Below are 18,017 nucleotides of genomic sequence, written 5' to 3'. Positions count from 1 at the left end.
AGCGTATAACTCAATTACGTAAAATAAGCGATTGATCTATTAATTTAATTAACTCTATAGAAATCTCTGATCGTAATACTAAATTCCTGCCCTTATTCCTATAGCAGATCCACTCCCACTTTCGGGCCCGGAATAACCCGCTCCGGACCTGCTTTAGGCCAGCCTATACGATACGTTACCGCTTTAATAGCTCTATAGCCTCCTAGCCCCCTTTATTCTATATTATATAATTATCTTTATTATATTCCTCCTTTACGTAGTCCCCTTTATTCTATACACCTCTAGGTAGGGTACGGTTCTACTATACTACTATAGAGGGGCAGACCCGTGTTCCGGGTCAGGACGTTAGATATCACGTGACCACGTACGCGGTCCCAGAGATCTGGTCTTATATACGGCTATTCTTCGGAATAGACCCACTATATCTAGCTAGCTTTTCGTCCGATTTTTCACGATCGTCACCTATCACCTATTATAATCATAATTTGCATTATCCTCCCTTTTTAGTTATCTAGACGATCCAGAAGAGCCGACCGTAGGCCCGCCTACCTATCTATAGCTATTCGTTCCCCTAATTAGACTACTGCCGACCCTTCTAGAGGCCCGGCGACCGTCTCCTCGGGACCCTAGCTCTAGATGCGGACCCGTAACGAGCCTAACCCTTCCTTTCGGCTAGCCTATTAGTTAGTTATTTATTTTGGCCCTAGCGGAGCTATTCTATATAATAACGGCTTCGCCTTTCTTTAATTAATGCTCGGAGGCGGATATAATCGGTGCCTAGGAGGTCCTATTTATCTAATCAGGGTAACCGAAAGTATACGAGGGTAGTTCCGGCCTACCTAAATAAACGGCCTATTATGTTATTAGTCTCGATACGGTCACGGTTTTCCCTTTAAGTCTTCGGTCTTAAGTCTTTGGTTTTTAAGCTTTTTAAGTCTTCGAGTTTTAAGAGTCTTAGTTACGATATAGCTTCGGTTTCGATACGGTTTTTAGATACGGCATAGGCTTCGGTTAAGATATAGTTTTAGATACGGTATAGCTTTAGATACGATACGGTTATTAGATACAGATTTTATCCTCTAATAGCGGCCGAAGGGCTTAAGTTAAGGCCCGGAAGAATAGCGCGTTACGTGGGCATTAAAGAAAAAGAAAAGGATTTTAATACGAGTTCTGATTCCGGATATAATATAGCGATAACGATAAAAATAATAAAAATAAAAACAGTGTCCCGGGGCCTAAGTCTCCGGAAGAGCGATCCCGATAATACTTTGGAAGAGTAGAGGCTGCCTGCTTATTAGTAATAGCTATAAACTATCCCGACGCAGAGACTACCTATATATTAATAGTCTTATAGATCCGGTTCGACGGTCCCGAGTACTATAGATCCAGAAGAGTAGAGACTGCCTGCTTAGAAAGAATAGTCTAAACCGATATAGAGACTACCTATAAATTAATAATCGTATATAAAGAGGAAGACGTTATAACGGCGATATCGTGGAAAGAGGAGGATATATACTAGTAGTCTAGGTAGTTAGAGCCGCGCGTAGGATATATTCCTATTCCTCTTAATCGGGTTAACCTCTTATTTTAAGGTCCTCGCGAGAGTTACGCTTAGGGCGTGTAAAGGAGCCCTATAAGAGCTATATACTCTACGATCGGAAGACTCTTTACCGTTTACTTCCTGTTCGTCTAATTAGACTAATAGTGATATTATTACACGTAGGTAGCCTTCCGTTCCGAGTAGCCGAAGCGGTAATCGGAAAAGCCGCCGCCGTGGTAGAAGTACGACTCTATAGAAAAGTCCTGTTTAATAGTAAAGTCCTGCTGCTTATTAGGAAGGGAGTCCCGCCTAGTATATTCCTATTCGTCTAATTAGGTGCTATTCCTACGGTTAGGATAGCTACCGTTGGCGTATGTGCCCGAAGAAAAGCCCTGTTAGCTCCGTGATCCGGAAAAGCTATAATAGCTCCGCGCTTTAGAGGAACTAGCGCGTTAAGTCCGTTAATCCTGTTATTCCGGCGTAGAGCTCCTATACTAGCTCCCCTGCCTTTACCGACTCTGTGGCACCGGTTCCGAAGAGTCCCTCCGCCGTGGACCCCGTAATAAAGGAACCTGCCGTTACTACTACCCCTCCTGCCGTTCCTCTGGTCCAGAATCCTCCTATAGACTTTATAGAGAAGAAGACGCCCGCTATGTCTATTATCCCTATAGTAGAAAAGAGTCCTCCCGTGGACTCCCCTATTCTTACCGGTCCTGTTATTCTGCCGTAAAGCTCCTATACTAGCTTTGCCGCGCCCACTATAAAAAAGACGCCCGTTACGCCTATTATTCCTATAGTGGAAAAGAGTCCGCTTATAGACTCCCCTGCCCCTACTCCTACCGATTAGTCCGCCTCTACCCTACTCGATTAGCCTTTCCGCTTACCTCCGGGCTTAGAAGATAAAATATAGGCGTATATCGATAAGTATGCGGTAGAGGACGAAGAAGAGGAGCGGCGATATGCTATAGGCCTGCCTCTTACTATAGAAGCTCCTACTATAGGCACCGATCCGTTTATTAACCTCTTTACCCGCCAACCTAAGTAAACGGCTTTCCTTTTACCCGATACCTTCGAAAATCCTTATTTATAGTGGTATCTAGGCTATTATAGTCTATTAAGCCGGCTATAGATCGAAGAGATATTTGGTAGCTCCCTTAAAAAGGAAGTTAAGATAGTAGAGATATAAGCTTTATAGTAGGTGATTAATATAATAGAAGCAGAGGTATGGCGAAAGCAGGGCCTTTATAATTAGGCGTTAACGTAATCGTTTTCGGGAGATAAAAACGTTTATAAAGTTATAAGAGCTTTCTTTAGTTCTTAACGGCCGTTAACGTCTTCTTCCTTTTTAGTGGATTCGCCTTTAGGGCCGAGGGATTTTTCCTTATTATCTTCCTCCTCCTCCTACCTCTTTTTCCCTTTTTCCTTTTCCTCTTTTTCCCGCCTTTCTCTTCGCCTAATCAGGGTAATAGAATTATCTTCGGAAGCAGAAGTTATGCGTAGAGTCCGTAGGAGCTTCTTCTAGTTCCTAATAGGGGCCGTGTCTTCTAATAATCCTGGGTTCGAATCTAGGGCCGCGTCTTCCTTTAGATTACGCCCTGGAGCCGGATTTTTTTTTTATCCCGAAGCTGCTCTGTTAACCTGATTAGGACCTTTTTATTATTTTTAGGTTATTTAAAAAGCTGCCCTCGAGGGGGACCTCTTTGTATAGCTTTAGGGCCGATAGATATAGTCCTGCCCTTCCCCGATTTTACCCTGCCCACCTCTTTTCTTTTTACGCGAATACCCTTATTACGAGCCTATTCTTCTTTTCTTTATATAGAAAGCTATACGCGTAGGAGCTTCTTCGTATAGCTTTAGGGCCGATAGATAACTAGGCCCGGGGCCTAGCCTATAAGTCTATAGGAGTAACCTACCGATTTTTTAGCTTTTCTTTTTACCTTCCTTAGACTATATCTTTTATAGTTCTTTATTATTTCTTTTACTCGTAACCATATTAGCCTGATTAGAAGAAGACGATTCGAACGGATCCGATTTTAATTAATTCGGCCTGCTAGTTATTAAGTTATTAGTTAGTTTAGTGGCACGCGTTAGATCTTTACTATCTTTAAGGCAGATCACGTGCTATTAATCCCGCCTACCCTTTTTAATCCTACCTACCGTTTTTCTGCTAGTAGAGTCACTATAAGCTTATCCTACTCCTTTTTCCTCTTTTTTTCCCACTCTTTTACTACTCTTCTTTTCCCCGATATCTTTATTCCTTTAATCGGCCCGAGCCTGATCCGCCTGCCTATAGTTAATCCGATTAATCCGATTAATCTAGTTAATCCCGTTAATCCTATAGCTTCTTCTTCCTGTTCTTTTAAGCCCGGCTATGATACTACCGCCTCGAAGAGTCCTGCCGCGATTCCCGCCTTCGACGAACCGACCTGCCTCCTGCGTGCCGTGTTACGCCGCCGAAAAGATCCGACCTATATACTTTATATATACGAACTAAGAAGTGGACTGCCTGCCTTCTAGGTAATAGAAAGAGATAGATATACTCTACGCTGCCGTTACTTAGTTCTATGTTCTGCGTCGTTAATCTTTTACTAGGGCCGCCGCGTTACCTTATTCCTTATATAGAACCGAAAAGGCCGCCGCCGCCTACCCTATATATACGTTTACCGCCACGGTTATGTCTTTTACGTCACGGTCTTCTTAAAGACTATGCTAGGGCCGCCGCCTATTTACGGCCGCTTACTACCGCCGCCGCGTTGCTTATTCCTTCTAAGGAACCGAGGAAGCCGCCGCCGCCTAGCTTATGTACGAAGGACCTGCGAGGTTACCTCTATCTAGGAGGTCACCGTCCTTCGAGCCCGCGTCTTCGAGAGACGTCTTTAGGAATACACGCGCGCGAGGAAAGATACGGAAGCTATTACTATATAAGCTGCTTATAGATACCCTGATCAGGGTAATAGAGATATATTTAGGACGGTTATGCTATTATTTGTGTTGAAATTATTAAGACCACGAGGCGTGGCTTAATAATTTAGGGCCGATTATAGAGGGGTAGACCCGTGTTCCGGGTTAGGACGTTGGATATTACGTGACCACGTACGCGGTCCTAGAGATCTGGTCTTGTATGCGGCTATTCTTCGGAATAGACCCACTATATCTAGCTAGCTTTTCGTCCGATCTTTCACGATCGTCACCTATCACCTATTATAATCATAATTTGTATTATCCTCCCTTTTTGGTTATCTAGACGATCCAGAAGAGCCGACCGTAGGCCCGCCTGCCTATCTATAGCTATTCGTTCCCCTAATCAGACCACTGCCGACCCTTCTAGAGGCCCGGCGACCGTCTCCTCGGGACCCTAGCTCTAGATACGGACCCGTGATAAGCCTGACCCTTCCTTTCGGCTAGCCTATTAGTTGGTTGTTTGTTTTGGCCCTAGCGGAGCCGTTCTGCATAGTAACGGCTTCGCCTTTCTTTACTACCGCTCCGCCTATCCGTGACTACCTTATAATAGGCGCCGGAATAGCTATCGCGCCTACTTTCCTTTATAGCCGCCCGGCTATAGGAGCCTTTTAATAAAAAAACCTTTCTTAACCTTTTTCCCTTTTCCCTCCTCTCTTTTCTTCTTTAAGCTATCCTATTAAAGTAAGTTCGGCGCTACCCTCGCGGGTAGCCTATATTATCCGTATACCTAGTTCTAGCCTATTTTATTTAAGCTAATATCTACTTAATCTATATAACCTCTATTGTTAACTAATCCGCTAGTAATAGCGCCGATAGCGCTAGTAACGCCCCCCTACCCGCTAGCTTTACTAGTAAAAAGAATATACGTTATCTATATACTATCCCTGCGTGTATAGCGTGTCTAACTTAGGTAGGAGCTAATTCCTATAACCGTCTAAGCCTCCCCCTATACCCGCTATATCTCTGCTATTATAGTTAATTTACTAGTTAATAAATACTATAACGTTACCGGTACTGGGGCTTATTATTACCGTTATACTAAAAGAAAAAAAGGAGGCTATAAATCGGTGCTAGTAACTTACCGTATAGCACTAAACCGGTTAATATAGACCGTCTATTATATTAGGGTTAATAATACTACCACTATAAGTATTAATCGCGGGGTCGCTATATAGGCTTCTACTAATTATCCTAGACTCGCCGTGCTTATAAGGCTATTAGTAAGCGTTAGTTATAAGCTTTACGCGCTAACTATAGCTCCTAGTATCGGGCTAACGCTACTGCTAAAGCTACGGCTATAAACGATTATCCTATAACCTAGGCTTAGTTTATTAGAGTTAAATAAATAGTTAAGAATATTAGCTACTAAATAATAGGTTAGCTTTATTCCTATTATGTTCCCGCTATTAACCTGCTTAGAACCTTATAATCCCCCCCGCCGCTAATCCTATTACCTTTAGTAAGGAAGAAGATAATACCGACGATAATTAAAGTAAGGGCGATAAGGCCTAGTTAAAGCGAAGTGCTAGTAATAAGGCTACTTAGAGGATAGCTAAGATAGCGGGGGGTTAGCTATATATAGGCGTGGCGCCCCCTAAAAGACCTATTAACGCCCGCACCGTTTATACCCTTTACTATATCCCTATAGTTATCCTTATATTATTATTATCCCTCCGGGGTCTAGGGCTCTTACTAGGCGGAAATCCCGGAGCCTGCCTACTTATAGGAACTATTTCGCTACCGCTCCTGCCCGCTTATCGTCCCTAAGGGCGCGGAGCTAGTTTACCTTACTCCTTAGCTCCGCTCCCGCTATGCCCTATAGTCCCTCCTATATCTAGTCGTCTATATTTATACACTATAATATAATATACTTAGCTATTTCTGCTCCCCCGTTAGTATAAGGGTAGCGCGGTGTTACCGCGCCGGGGACACCGTATTAGAAAAGGAATTTACGGAGGCTAAGCTTCTCCGTCCGTATCTATATAAGGATTAAGCTCTAGGGTTTAGAGAGTCCCTTATATTTCCTAAGTGCCGTCTTCAAGAAGCGGGGCGTCCACGCCGCGGCCACGCTGCTATATTATCGCGGGCTTATGTTTTCCTATCTATACCGCCACTCGTCGCGCAGTCTGCGTCTTAGGCCTCGCCCCAAGAATAAATCTAATAATCGACCCTTTTCTCTATAGCGCCTTTTAACTATACAAAGACACCGGGTCATGCCAGCCAGAGTACATGCCTTAGCAAGACAGAGGTCCCGGTACTTTGCTGCAAGATCCCTGCGGATCCCAGAGGCAAACCCGACGAATGCCAGGGCGCCCGGTTCCTGGCTGGCAGTCAGCAAAAGTATGCAGAGAGATAAAGAGACCCAGTCTCGACGAATGAGATGGACCAGTTATTGAATCTGGACGGCTTGTCGAGAGTGTCACGGGTACATCCAGCGTCGCATAGTACGCCGTGTCCCACGGCCGTGATTAATAATCAGACCCATTAGGTACGTGCAAGTTCGTACTTCGTAGCTAAAAATGGAGCTCTCTTGGACAACCCATTTCTTGGTGACGCCTACGGACTGACGCGCTTCAACCTACATTCTTAGCCCAGAACATTCTTCTGTTTTTGTTTGACTACTTCTGGCTTCCAACTCCATGGCTTCTAAGCGTAACCATGCCACGTCTACCGATGGGCAAGACGATACCTCCTCTTCCGAGCAACCAGTGAAGAAACGGTCCAAGAACCAGTCCAGCAGCTCCAAGTCCGGACGACAACATCAAAGCTCCCACATCGACCCAACCTGGGGTCAGAAATATGTCTTTTCCACGTACGGCGATGCTACTACGATCCCCGCCGACTCGGATATGGAATTCGAAGATGACGCCGACGCCATGGCCTATCTCAAATCAGTGAGGTGAGTAGAGAGATTCCTTGCCCTTGGCCTCATCCATCCCTTTCTCGTCTGCTGCAAAGGCGCTGAACCTCTCTTCTCTTATTCCTGCAGTATCGAAGCATGCTGATGTGGTGAGTGTTTTTTCTACCAGACAAGAAGCTACTGGAATTCCCCATCTTCTCGTCGCGCCAAAGATCCCCATTGGACCTCAACTCCCCGAAGGCTTCCGACCCGATGACAGACCCGATGACGATGCGAACGAGACGCCCGGCGGTGTCCAAAATGGAGAGACAGGAAATACCGCAGTCGACCATGGCCTCTACGAAAGCGGTATAGGAGATTTTCGCGGCCGTTACGAGGACGGCGCGTACATTGGCCAACCTGATTCTTGGCTCGAAGAGGCAGAAGGGCAAGGCGAAGCGGAAGAGGGGGAATACGACCAAGACTGGGACGACGCGGCATTCTACCAACAGGCCGATACCGAAGCAGCCATCCAGGAGGCCTACTTCACCTCCCTGCTGGACCACTACCATGCCCTGCGCACAGTCCTCCAGTCCAAACCACCCGAAGACGTCGTCTCCGCCCTCCCGCGCACGCATAGCCCCCACGTCGGCCGCCTGGGTCCGCGAAGCCCCGTCTTCAAGATCTGGAACCACCGTCTCCGCAACACCGACCCTCTACCCGCCCAGGTCGCCTCCATGACCAAGGAGTCGGTCCTGGGGGTCCTCCGCATCCTGCTCTCCGGTAGCTTCCTCCGCCGCGGTGCCGAGCTACACGAGCGTACGAGCCGCTGGCTCTGGGCTCTGCTGGCCCGTATGCCCCCGCCCGGCGAGTTGACCCACGTCGAGGTCGCCTGGGTGCGCGATCTGGGCCGCCGCGCCGTGCTCCTGAGCCAGAGCCTGACAGATATGGCGAACCTCCGGGATGCCCTCGTGGGGGAGGGCGTAGACCTAGGCGTGCACGAGGCTGTGGACGATAGCTCCGACGATGAGGACGTGTTGCAGGATATGGAGGTCGAAGAGCCGGAACCCGAGGAGGACGAAGGCGAGGATGAGGACGAGGGCGGGGGCACAGGCGAAGATGAAGCCGGTCAAGCGGGGACCGGTGCCATCTCCGAAGAATCTGACGGAACAGAAAGGAGAGATGACGCTACCGCTGAACCGGCTGCTGGTGGTGCGACAACAACCGAAGGCCATTCCGCAACAGTCGAGGACATTGAAGACGGCGAGATTGACGAGACCGGGGAGGAAGACCGACAGTCGCAACCCATGGACTGCTCCGAGGACGGCGAGGTAGCCGAAGACGATGCACCGACACCCCAGCAGGTCGGCCTGGAAACAGACGAAGAAAGCCTGGAAGCCGTTAAGGCGCGGATCCTGGCCCAGCTCGAGGGTGTCGACGTCCAGCCCCCAGCCCAGGACGCAGGAGGGGCAGGGGGAGAGAAAGAGGCGGGGGGAGAAAAGGAGAAACAGAAAGAAAAAGAGGATGCGACCAAGGCAGCGGCGGCCGACGCCCGGTTGCGTGCCAGGATGAACATGCGTGCTACGCTTAACATGATCCTAACCGTCGCCGGTGAGTTTTACGGACAGCGGGATCTCCTCGAGTTCAGGGATCCGTTTGCAGGTATGTAGCGCGGCTCTTCGTCTCATTCATACCGTCTCAACTGGGAAGGACGAGAAAGCGTGGGTGAGCATGGCGTCCTGCGGGACTCGGAAAACATTGAGACAGTTCGCTGTCTCGCTTGTATTGATATGCGCTGCTCCTTTCCGGCTTGGTGTAGCAATCCTTTGATTAATGGGTTTTGGAGTGCTACCTGTATACTATCACAATGGATACCCGAGTCGCAGTAGACGACAACAATAATGACACTGATACAAATAAGACTGTCCTCAAAGGCAGCACTTGCTGAGTACAGAACGCCCCAAGTAAATAGATAAAGGACAAGACCGCCGCCATGTGTCGCCCTCAAACGCCAGTGTAATAATACCATGTATCCGCTCTTTCGTTCCCTCCCAGACATATCTTACCATTGAATTACCTGAATTACCCCGTGTCGTTCGTCTCGTTCCCATTCGCAAACCGCTCATTGATCGCTCACGTCCATGCCGTCCACAAGAAAGTCGGCCTCCTCAAAATCATCGACAGCCATGTTCTCCTGTTCCACGGGTGGAACGACAGTGGTAGCAGTGCCTTTTCGCCGCGCAATGCTCTTCGGCACAGCAAGGACCCTCATGTTACCCCACCCCGCGGGCGCCAGGCTGCGGGGGCTGACGTCGCCGTCTACCCAGGTGTTGCCGTCGTGCCATGTCGGTGCGAAATGAGCATCGTTTCCGTCACTGTCGTCCTCACGCTCGCGGAAGATGCGTTTTCGAGACGAAGACGCGGTGGAAGTAGTAGCATTGCTTTCCACGCTCTCCTGCGAGCTAGTCACCAAGCCTGGTATCTCATCCAGCCCCGGCACGTTGTCCAGTTCCCCCCCGTCTCGGCCGTCATAGCCGGTGTACGACAAAGGTTGTTGCGCGGCGAGGCCGCCGACTTTATGGATTCCGCAGAACGGAACGAGTTCCCTCTGCGCCGAGGCCGTGGTGGCGGACCTGGCGGGCTGTGTGGCGGGCGGAGAAGGGGAGACGGGGACGTGTGCGTTGTCGACGTCGGACCAGAGCTTGAAGCTGCTGTATGTTCCCGTCTTGTAGCCCTCGGGAACGCTCTTGCGGACGCGCATGCCGACGTTGAGGAGGTTGGATTGCACGCTGGCCGGGAGGAGGGGCTGGGGCGAGGCGGAGACAGGGGTGGTGGGTGACCGGGGGGAGAAGAAGGAGGTGATTTGGCGTTGGGAGGGGTCGCTTGCTGCGCCGGCGAACTGGCGCTTGGACCTCGGGGCGGACATTTCAGTTGTGGTGGTTGTAAGACGAATTGATGGGTGTTTGTCTGAAATATGCGCTTTGTTTACCGATATGAATCTATATTTGCCGATAGAATGTATAATTCGGAAGATGGTGTAAGGTGATGTCCAATGTCCAAGATGGGAGGCGCTGAGATGATCTCGTCTTGACGTTCTAGGAGACAAGTGAAGACAAGGTAGGATAGCACACTTTGTGGAGATCGTTCGCAATGATCACTAAAATGACAGTGCTTGAAGAGCTCCCAGAGTGGTGAAAATCCGGGGTTATGGGTGGAAGTAAAGAAAAGTTGAGTTGGATTCCAAGGGTTGGCAGGGGGAGGAGGCTGGTGTTGGGTATTATTAGATAAAGGTGAGGTGGCTCGTGGGAGGCTTGGTCCGGGCGCTACCTTTGTTTGCAGTGGCTTTTCACCCGTGATTTGGAGTCGTTTGGCGCGTTTCTTCGCGTCATGTCCGCGTTTTATTGATTTTTTCAATTAAGAGAAACCCCACCCCCTTAAAAACTGACAAAGCCTCGGTTCCGATTGGCTGGGCCGGCAAGTCTCGTGACACTGATAACGATGCGCAATCCTGCCTCAGTGGCTGTTAATCTAGAATGACCAAGGACGAATCGAGGATGAAGGACCGTGTACTGTCTCCACTTCCCCGGATCAAGGGCACGAGACAATCCAGGTCCCTCGTTATGCATGCGGTTGAAATGGACAAAGGAATCGGAGAGAGTTACTGTACTTCGTACTCGACGTCAAAATGAGTGGTTCTACTTCGTATGTGTCGCATTGCGATTTTTCAGTTTATACAAGGAAGACGGGAAAAGGACGGTGTCGAGAGATTACCATACTTTCCATTTGTCTCCGGGCTGTTGCCAAATGTAGTTTATCACACTTTCGGCAGGACGTCGACATGTAACCGGGTACGCAAGTTGGACTGAGAACAGCACAAGACGAACGGTTCATAGAGGTATCTGCTTGTCGTACAGGGAAGACTGCGGACTATCCAACTCCTCGTCGCGGAAGTAGGCTACTTGGATACATCTACGAATTACATCGATGGTTATAAGTCCTCGGGCAAGAGGAACGCCATTTCAAGTATGTGACGACGCGAACAATACAATGCGCTACGAGACCAAAAGGCTGGCACTGGGTGACACTCGACACGTACAACTGTAGACGTCACATCACAATCATCACCACCAGGATCACATCACCTCACCAAAGGGTCCCCGGAACTTGCAGATGACAGGTTTGTGGAAAGCATTGAATTTCGCAAGAGCAGTGTTATCCTCTCCGTCCACTGCAATTGGGTATGTAGCGATCCTCAATCAGCGCTTCCACGTCCTCACGTCCAGGCCGATCGCAGACCAGCCGAACGCTCGTGAAGTGCCCAATCTTCTGCTGCCCACCCATCCCATGCAGAGAACGCATTCCTCCTCCTTTCATGGACCGGGTCGTAACAAGCCATGGGAAACAAAGAACGACTCGACGAGAGAGACAAGAGGGTAGGTAAACCGGGAACGTTGTGCGGCGGCGAGGGAGGTAGGGAGGGCCAAATAAAAAAAAGATAAAAAAAAACAAGATACGTCGTTCGAGAGTGTCATGCAAGAACCGGAGACCCCAAACGCCCCTGTTTTTTGGTCAAGGAATTTTTGGAATGCCCCATCTTTTCCATCCGCAAAAAAGAGGCCGTTTGATTATGTCCGGGAACAGCGAGCCCTAGCGGCCCGTGTCGAGGTGCTGTCTATTCGCCAGGAGTCGCAAATGCTTTTTTTGTGGTGTTCGGTGTTGTTTTGCAGATCCGAGATGAGAGCCACCATCGTTCCCACCGTAGCCGTCATAATAAAACCCAGAGTGAAAAAGAAAAAGCCCCGTCATGCGAAACTGTTTACTTTCTCCGGAACGAGCAGCCCTCAGTGAGCCTGGCCTTGCCACCGGTGGGCTGGCACAGGACGGTGGTGCAGCCCTGGCAGATGACGACGGTCTGGGCGTGCGAGAAGACGGTGGTGATGGTGAAGCAGCCGGGGCACTTGACGTCCATAAAGAAGGACCGGGGGGCCGGGACAAGGGTCTGGGGTCGTGGTTAGTCGCGGTGGAATGGAACATACCCACGGTGCAACCGGCTGGTGTGGTAAAGGTAAAAAGGAGAAACCATACCTTGAGCTTGTGCTTCTTGGCCTCAGAGGCCGGGGAGGGGTTGAGAAGGTCAACGGCGAGAACCTGCGGATAATTCGTCAGCCCAACAGTCCTTCCATCAAATACTATCCATCCATCCATCCGTCCATCAAATTGATCAACCCGGCAGCTCTTTTCCCATATTATCCATTCGATTCTTTTCCCCCGAACGTTATTGTCCTCTCGTACGTTGGTAGATCGACCGATCGAATTCCGTGTCCCATAATTTGTTCCATGGGTGGGCGGGAAATAAAGAGCTCTCCTGGTAATCCCAAAATTAAACAGCAGAGCTTACCATCTTGACAGTAGTTCGTGATCAGCGGATGAGAAATTTGCGAAGGGTGCGAGTGTCGGTGGTCTTGACGAAATCTGAGAGCTTTACGTGCAGATTTGGTGGCACTCGCTGAGGGTAGAGCGTGGGTGATGTGGAAAAATCTTGGGGCTCCCCGAGGTCGTCACACACTTGAGGCAAAGTTTCGCCCTAACCGAATTGGTCAAATCACTAGGGCTTGTTCGCCCGATTCCACGTGACTCAACGCCGTTACTAGCTGGTGGGGGCCATTATTGGCCCGTGTCGTAGGATATGTTGCTTAGCTAACATGGTACACTGTCTGCCCCTCGGTGTGTTGATGTGGGGTAATAGTCCCGGGGGAGGGGCAATGAGGTAGGTAGTTGCCTAGCGTTGGTCGTGGACGGAGTTGAAGACTGCATTGAGTTCATAGTCGGTTGCTCTCTTGCTTTTTTTTTTCCCTTTTCATCAGAAAGCGATACGAATAGATAGTTCTTACTCAGACTCGACTGCACCACTGCCAGTTTCATCATGGCGAATCCTCTCGAGCAGAGGATAGCAGTCCCCATAGACGACCCTAATGCGGACACAGAATGGTATGGCTCAGTTCCTGGGAATGAATGATCAAGTCTTGAGCTACCTTCTCACGCACTTCTACAGGAACGATATCTTGCGCAAACATGGCGTCATCCCAGAGAAGCCCCCGAGCCCCACGCCGATGATCGAGGAGGCAATCCTAGAAGGTCGGCGATTAGCACACGAGAACAGGTTAGAGGGCAAGGACCTCGACGAGCTGGACGAGCTGGAGGACGACGAGGATGAGGACTTTCTCGAACGGTACCGGCAGAAGAGGATGCAAGAGCTCTCAGCGCTTCAAACGAAGGCGGTACACGGCAGCGTCTACCCCATCTCGAAACCGGAATACTCGCGGGAGGTCACCGAAGCGTCCAAAAAGGGCCCCGTCTTCGTCAACCTCACGTCGTCGGTCGGCACAAACGTCGAGTCGCGCGTGCTGTCCGAGCTGTGGAAGCAGGCCGCCAAGGAATACGGAGACGTCAAGTTCTGCGAGATGCGCGCAGAAAAGGCCATTGAGAACTACCCCGAGCGGAATTGCCCCACCATTCTGGTCTACAAGGACGGCGATATTGTCAAACAGATCGTAACCCTGGCGACGGTGGGAGGTGTCCGGATGAACATGCTCAACATTGACAATCTTCTTGTCGAGGTCGGCGCGGTTCCGGACACGGACATGAGGATTCTGAAGAGGAGGAGACGGGCAGAAGATGAGGAGGAGGAGAGGACGGGGACCAGCAGGGGAATAAGGATGGGCACTGCGTCGAGGTCCCGGGACGACGATGATGACGATGACTGGGATTGAGGAGTTTGGAATCTTTGAGCTCCCTCGGACTTGGTAGAAGTGCGGGCTACCACTCGCTTCGTAACATATTTCGAGTTGTCCGCCCTCTTGCGCACTTGGTAAATAACTGTATCAAACGACGCGCGAGAACCAGGCGCTGGACAAGGTTGCACGTTGGGGTAAAGATGCGAGAAAACTCGAGTGCCCTGCCAACGCCAAGGGGTAGAGAATCGCGTACTGTACAACGTTCCTGGAATTCGGCTCTATCCGAAGAGCAGCATTTGTTCTCGTGACACGGGGCTTTGTCTTTTGTGGGGTTGGTGGGGCCGACCACCAATTTGACGCGCTTACATCATCAGACAACGCGGGTCGCACGCATCGCGTCGCATCACCGAACTCTCCCAATTACCCCCTAACACGTTTACGTTTAAACACCACTCTCACTCTACTTATACTGTTGAACATTCCACCATCGAACGACAGGACGACTCGTATTACTTGAAGTTCCTTTTCTCTCCTGGTTCAAGAAATGGCGGAGGAGCCGTCACTCCCACCACTCCCTGCAGTGTCATGGAACGAGGACACGCAGAGCTTCAGCAATAACCCTCGGAAACGCGTTCGCGCCCGACGCTCATCGAACGCGGGGCTTCTCTTCGGCAACTCGAGCGACCCGGCCATCTTCTCCAGCGATGACGACCCGGCACTGGATAACTACGTCGAAGGGCGCCGTAAGAGGCGTTACATCGGGTCGTGGTTCCAGCAACAGCCCGTGTCCGACTCGTCCATGCCCGACTCGTCCACGGAGGAGTCGCGCCCCCTGCCCAAGCCAAAACGGACCCTGAGGCGGCAACTCGACAGCGGTGTCTGGATGGGCAGCGATAGCACGGATGGCGACGACGACTTTATGGATATGCTGCAAATACCTGCGCAGCCGAGACTGCCGCAGCTGCAGCGTCCGCCGATACGACGGCCGGTCATCTCGCCTGCCGAGCAACTCGCCCGGGAGAGGATCCAGATGTGCCTTGATGAAGGCAGCGAGGACGTAGATTTATCGTGAGTCGACATGACGGTACTTGTTTTTTTCGCGAGTCGTTTGGCTTACTGTGAATCAACAGGTCCATGGGTCTCGAGTCCCTATCCACCGAGACGATTGTTCCCTTGGGGGAGCTCACCTACATCCCCGTGGTAGCCGAGGGCGTGCCGTTCGAGCACCGGGATCCCTGGCTGAGGCTTTTCTTATCCGGGAACCCGCTCTGCCGCGTCCCGGGGGCCATCTTCGACCTCCAGAACCTGACTGTCCTCAGCCTCCGCAGCTGCGGTCTGCGGCAGCTCCCGCCGGCCATTGGGAAGCTGAAAAGGTTGGAAACGCTCAACCTCGCACAGAACGAACTGCGGCAGCTCCCCGCGGAGCTCCTGGATCTCATGGCCGCCCCGGGGACCCTCAAGAACTTGTTCCTGCAAGGCAACAAGTTTTACCAGGCCAGCCGTCTCCCGGCGCAAGTCGACTCGGACAGCCACCTCTCCCAGCAGCCCGGTGCGAATTCCGGGGCTACCGTCGTCAGCCTAAGCGAGTGCGATGGATCTGGGTCCTACGAGCAACACCTCGTGCAGAAGCTGCCGTCGACTTTCGAGGGCGTGGCAGCTCGGTACATGGCACGGTCGGCGATCGAGTACTCCAACAGCGCGGGCGCGACATGTTCAAAGTTCCGACTTCACGGCGGCATGGCGGAGCCGGTCGAGGTCGACGCAGACCAGACGAACTCGGACCCGAGCTGTCCGCCGTCGTTCTCGGCCGAAGCCACCCGTGTTCCCAGTCTCTTCGAGCTCGCAGCGCGGAGCTGCTACCGGAGTCCCGATCTGGAGGAACTGACGCAGTACGTCCCCGACACGCTGCCTCAGGTCCGCGGCGTGCTGGATCGTGCCGTCGAGCAGCGCCGTGTTGGAGGGTATTCGTGCTGGCGATGCGAGAAGCTGCTGGTGACGCCCGCGACCCGGTGGCTGGAATGGTGGCAGGTGGCGCGCGTTCGGAGGCATCCCAACGCCGCGGGGTCGGGCACCGCGGTCCACTTTTCGCCGTGGAGCGATACTGTCGAGGAGCAGGCCGTCCCGTTCATGCGCATGGGGTGTTCTTGGAAGTGCGTTCCTGGGCGTGTCGAGCCGGGCATCTGGGCGATCCGTGGAGAGGAAGAAGCTTAGAGAGAATAAAGAGATGTGTGGGTGGGTGGGAACTTTTTGCTGTGATGTACGTGTTGTACGCATTGCGCGCATGTAGGATCTCTTGACTTTTGCTTTGAAAATGTTTTACACTTGGTTGCAGAGGCCGAGGTCAGGTGTACACCCCTGCACTCCAACCGATACCCCTGCATATCCTACCCTTGTTATACCATTCCACCCCTGGCAGCATCTCGGAAGCCACCCATCGTGCCGTCTGCGAGTGCAGGCTCCCCGGTCCAAACGGTTCGTGGGTCTTGTCCTTCCGCAGCCGTTCGTTTTTGACGCCCATGGCCATCCCATCGTCCTTGGTGCCATCTATATCGTTAGGGTCGTCGAAGCGGGGACAATTCGTCCTTCCCTGGGCTAAGGCCTGGAAAACGACAAGCTGGTCCTCCAAATACTGGTCGCACACACACCGCTTGTCCATTTCCTCGGCCAACCGGGCCACGACCTTGCGCGCCACTAGCGGCACGAACTTGTACGCCGCGGCGTTTCCTCCCTTTTTGGGTATCGAAGTGAGCACATCGCGGCCCCAGCGCACGTCTCCGTCTCCATCTTCGTCCTGGACCGACGGCGACCGCGCCACGAGGAGGACGTAAACCCTCGCATCGTAACCCGAGTCCTCGAGGACCTTGAGCTCGACATGCGCGCCAGGAAACCGGACCCCGAGTTGACTGGCCAGGTGTCGCGTGAAGGCATCGTGCGTGTACGCTGGGGCGATGACGGAGACGTCGACGCGCGAGATGGCCGTGTACTCGGTGGCTGCGAATACATTGGCGGCGAGAGGGGTGGGGTCGCAGAGGGGTTGCAGGAACTGCCCCTTCTGCAAGGGGACGATGCGGAACCGGACGGCGCCTTGGCTTGCGGGGCCGAGGGACCAGCCGCGACGGAGGAGTTGGCCTTCGATTTGTAGACCGAAGCGGTGCCGGAGAGCTGGTAGTAGGACTTGGTCTGCGTATTCCCAGGATGGGGCGAAGCTGACGTTGCTGCCGCCGGATATGGTCAGGGTGATGGGTTGCTGTTCTGGCGTGGTCCGGTCCTCTCCGCGCTCTCCGTCTTCGTCCCCGTCTTTCCCGTCTTTCCCGTCGGTCTCGTTACCGAAGGAGCCGCGGAAGAGGAGATGGGGTAGGACAGCTTGGAAGATAAGCAGGGCACTTGCGCTGGGGGAGTCGGCGGTGATGGAGATGTCGCGACTTGCGGAAAAGGTACTAGACGGCGATGTGGACGGGTGGAACGTCAGGGTCTTGCTGCCCACGGAGAGACCGGATGTCGTGGCGGAGGTGGCGGATGATAGGTATTCGACTGCCGTTGCGTGCTGCGACTTGAGGCCTCCACCTCGGGGCCGGTTCCCCCGGATGTGAGTGATCTTCACCGGCTGGCCCGTTACAGCGGACAACGCCACTGCGACCCGGACGAGCTGGCCACCGCCTTCGCCCGTCCGGCCGTCGATGGTGATGGGTTTCTCTCGTTTCATATGTGTTGTCGACTGCGGGTACGACGGGTTTTTCGTGTGTATGTCTAGTTATATTAATACCGTGGACTGTCGAACCGAGTGGCCTGTACGGTTGTCGTTGCGATGGGTCGATCAAGATCTGGGCAACGGGGGCTGTGGTAAAGGCAATAGTCGCCCTTTTGTACGTGCCTTCCGGTGGTTCACAGGGACAGAGACCAACGGGACGAGGAGTCATATCCAGAGTCAGGGGGAAGCAAGGCA

The 18,017-nt window shown here is 51.9% G+C and overlaps 6 protein-coding genes across 6 annotated transcripts; 3 read left to right on the top strand and 3 right to left on the bottom strand.

Annotated features, from left to right (window-relative positions):
• Window positions 1–4,214: 4,214 nt before the first annotated feature.
• Window positions 4,215–9,010, top strand: ACRALDRAFT_2016788 (uncharacterized protein; the record flags this gene model as incomplete). Its single annotated transcript, XM_071019856.1, has 8 exons — window positions 4,215–4,225; window positions 6,722–6,831; window positions 6,868–6,917; window positions 6,947–6,965; window positions 7,015–7,050; window positions 7,092–7,209; window positions 7,239–7,395; window positions 7,460–9,010. 8 exons carry the CDS (start codon window positions 4,215–4,217, stop codon window positions 9,008–9,010), a joined length of 2,052 nt encoding a protein of 683 aa, XP_070876705.1.
• Window positions 9,011–9,462: 452 nt separating this feature from the next.
• ACRALDRAFT_2025426 (uncharacterized protein) lies at window positions 9,463–10,266 on the bottom strand (the record flags this gene model as incomplete). The annotated part of the gene is made up of 1 exon (XM_071020308.1): window positions 9,463–10,266. One exon carries the CDS (start codon window positions 10,264–10,266, stop codon window positions 9,463–9,465), a length of 804 nt encoding a protein of 267 aa, XP_070876704.1.
• Window positions 10,267–12,156: 1,890 nt separating this feature from the next.
• Window positions 12,157–12,733, bottom strand: ACRALDRAFT_1047695 (40S ribosomal eS27 domain-containing protein; the record flags this gene model as incomplete). Its single annotated transcript, XM_071015515.1, has 2 exons — window positions 12,426–12,733; window positions 12,157–12,339 (listed from the first exon to the last, which is right to left on the bottom strand). The coding sequence occupies exons 1-2, from the start codon at window positions 12,543–12,545 to the stop codon at window positions 12,157–12,159; spliced, it is 303 nt and encodes a 100-aa protein (XP_070876703.1). The 5' UTR covers window positions 12,546–12,733.
• Window positions 12,734–13,164: 431 nt separating this feature from the next.
• Window positions 13,165–14,322, top strand: ACRALDRAFT_1039908 (uncharacterized protein). Its single transcript, XM_071015158.1, has 2 exons — window positions 13,165–13,328; window positions 13,393–14,322. The coding sequence occupies exons 1-2, from the start codon at window positions 13,264–13,266 to the stop codon at window positions 14,108–14,110; spliced, it is 783 nt and encodes a 260-aa protein (XP_070876702.1). The 5' UTR covers window positions 13,165–13,263; the 3' UTR covers window positions 14,111–14,322.
• Window positions 14,323–14,618: 296 nt separating this feature from the next.
• On the top strand, window positions 14,619–16,385 carry ACRALDRAFT_1079810 (uncharacterized protein; the record flags this gene model as incomplete). Its single annotated transcript, XM_071018945.1, has 2 exons — window positions 14,619–15,142; window positions 15,205–16,385. 2 exons carry the CDS (start codon window positions 14,619–14,621, stop codon window positions 16,283–16,285), a joined length of 1,605 nt encoding a protein of 534 aa, XP_070876701.1. The 3' UTR covers window positions 16,286–16,385.
• A 30-nt stretch (window positions 16,386–16,415) lies between these two features.
• On the bottom strand, window positions 16,416–17,777 carry ACRALDRAFT_1079809 (uncharacterized protein; the record flags this gene model as incomplete). Its single annotated transcript, XM_071018944.1, has 1 exon — window positions 16,416–17,777. The coding sequence occupies one exon, from the start codon at window positions 17,775–17,777 to the stop codon at window positions 16,416–16,418; it is 1,362 nt and encodes a 453-aa protein (XP_070876700.1).
• Between the last annotated feature and the right edge of the window lie 240 nt (window positions 17,778–18,017).

Source organism: Sodiomyces alcalophilus (genome assembly GCF_042370955.1).
Source record: "Sodiomyces alcalophilus JCM 7366 unplaced genomic scaffold ACRALscaffold_2, whole genome shotgun sequence".
Taxonomy (NCBI): Eukaryota; Fungi; Ascomycota; class Sordariomycetes; order Glomerellales; family Plectosphaerellaceae; genus Sodiomyces; species Sodiomyces alcalophilus.
Note: the sequence above shows the minus strand (reverse complement) of the source record. Positions and strands in the feature narration are given on the sequence as shown.

Coding starts and splice junctions, on each gene's coding strand:
- ACRALDRAFT_1039908 (XM_071015158.1), top strand. CDS start 13,264: ATGGCGAATCCTCTCGAGCAGAGGATAGCAGTCCCCATAGACGACCCT. Junction 13,329..13,392: donor CCTAATGCGGACACAGAATG/GTATGGCTCAGT, acceptor GCACTTCTACAG/GAACGATATCTTGCGCAAAC.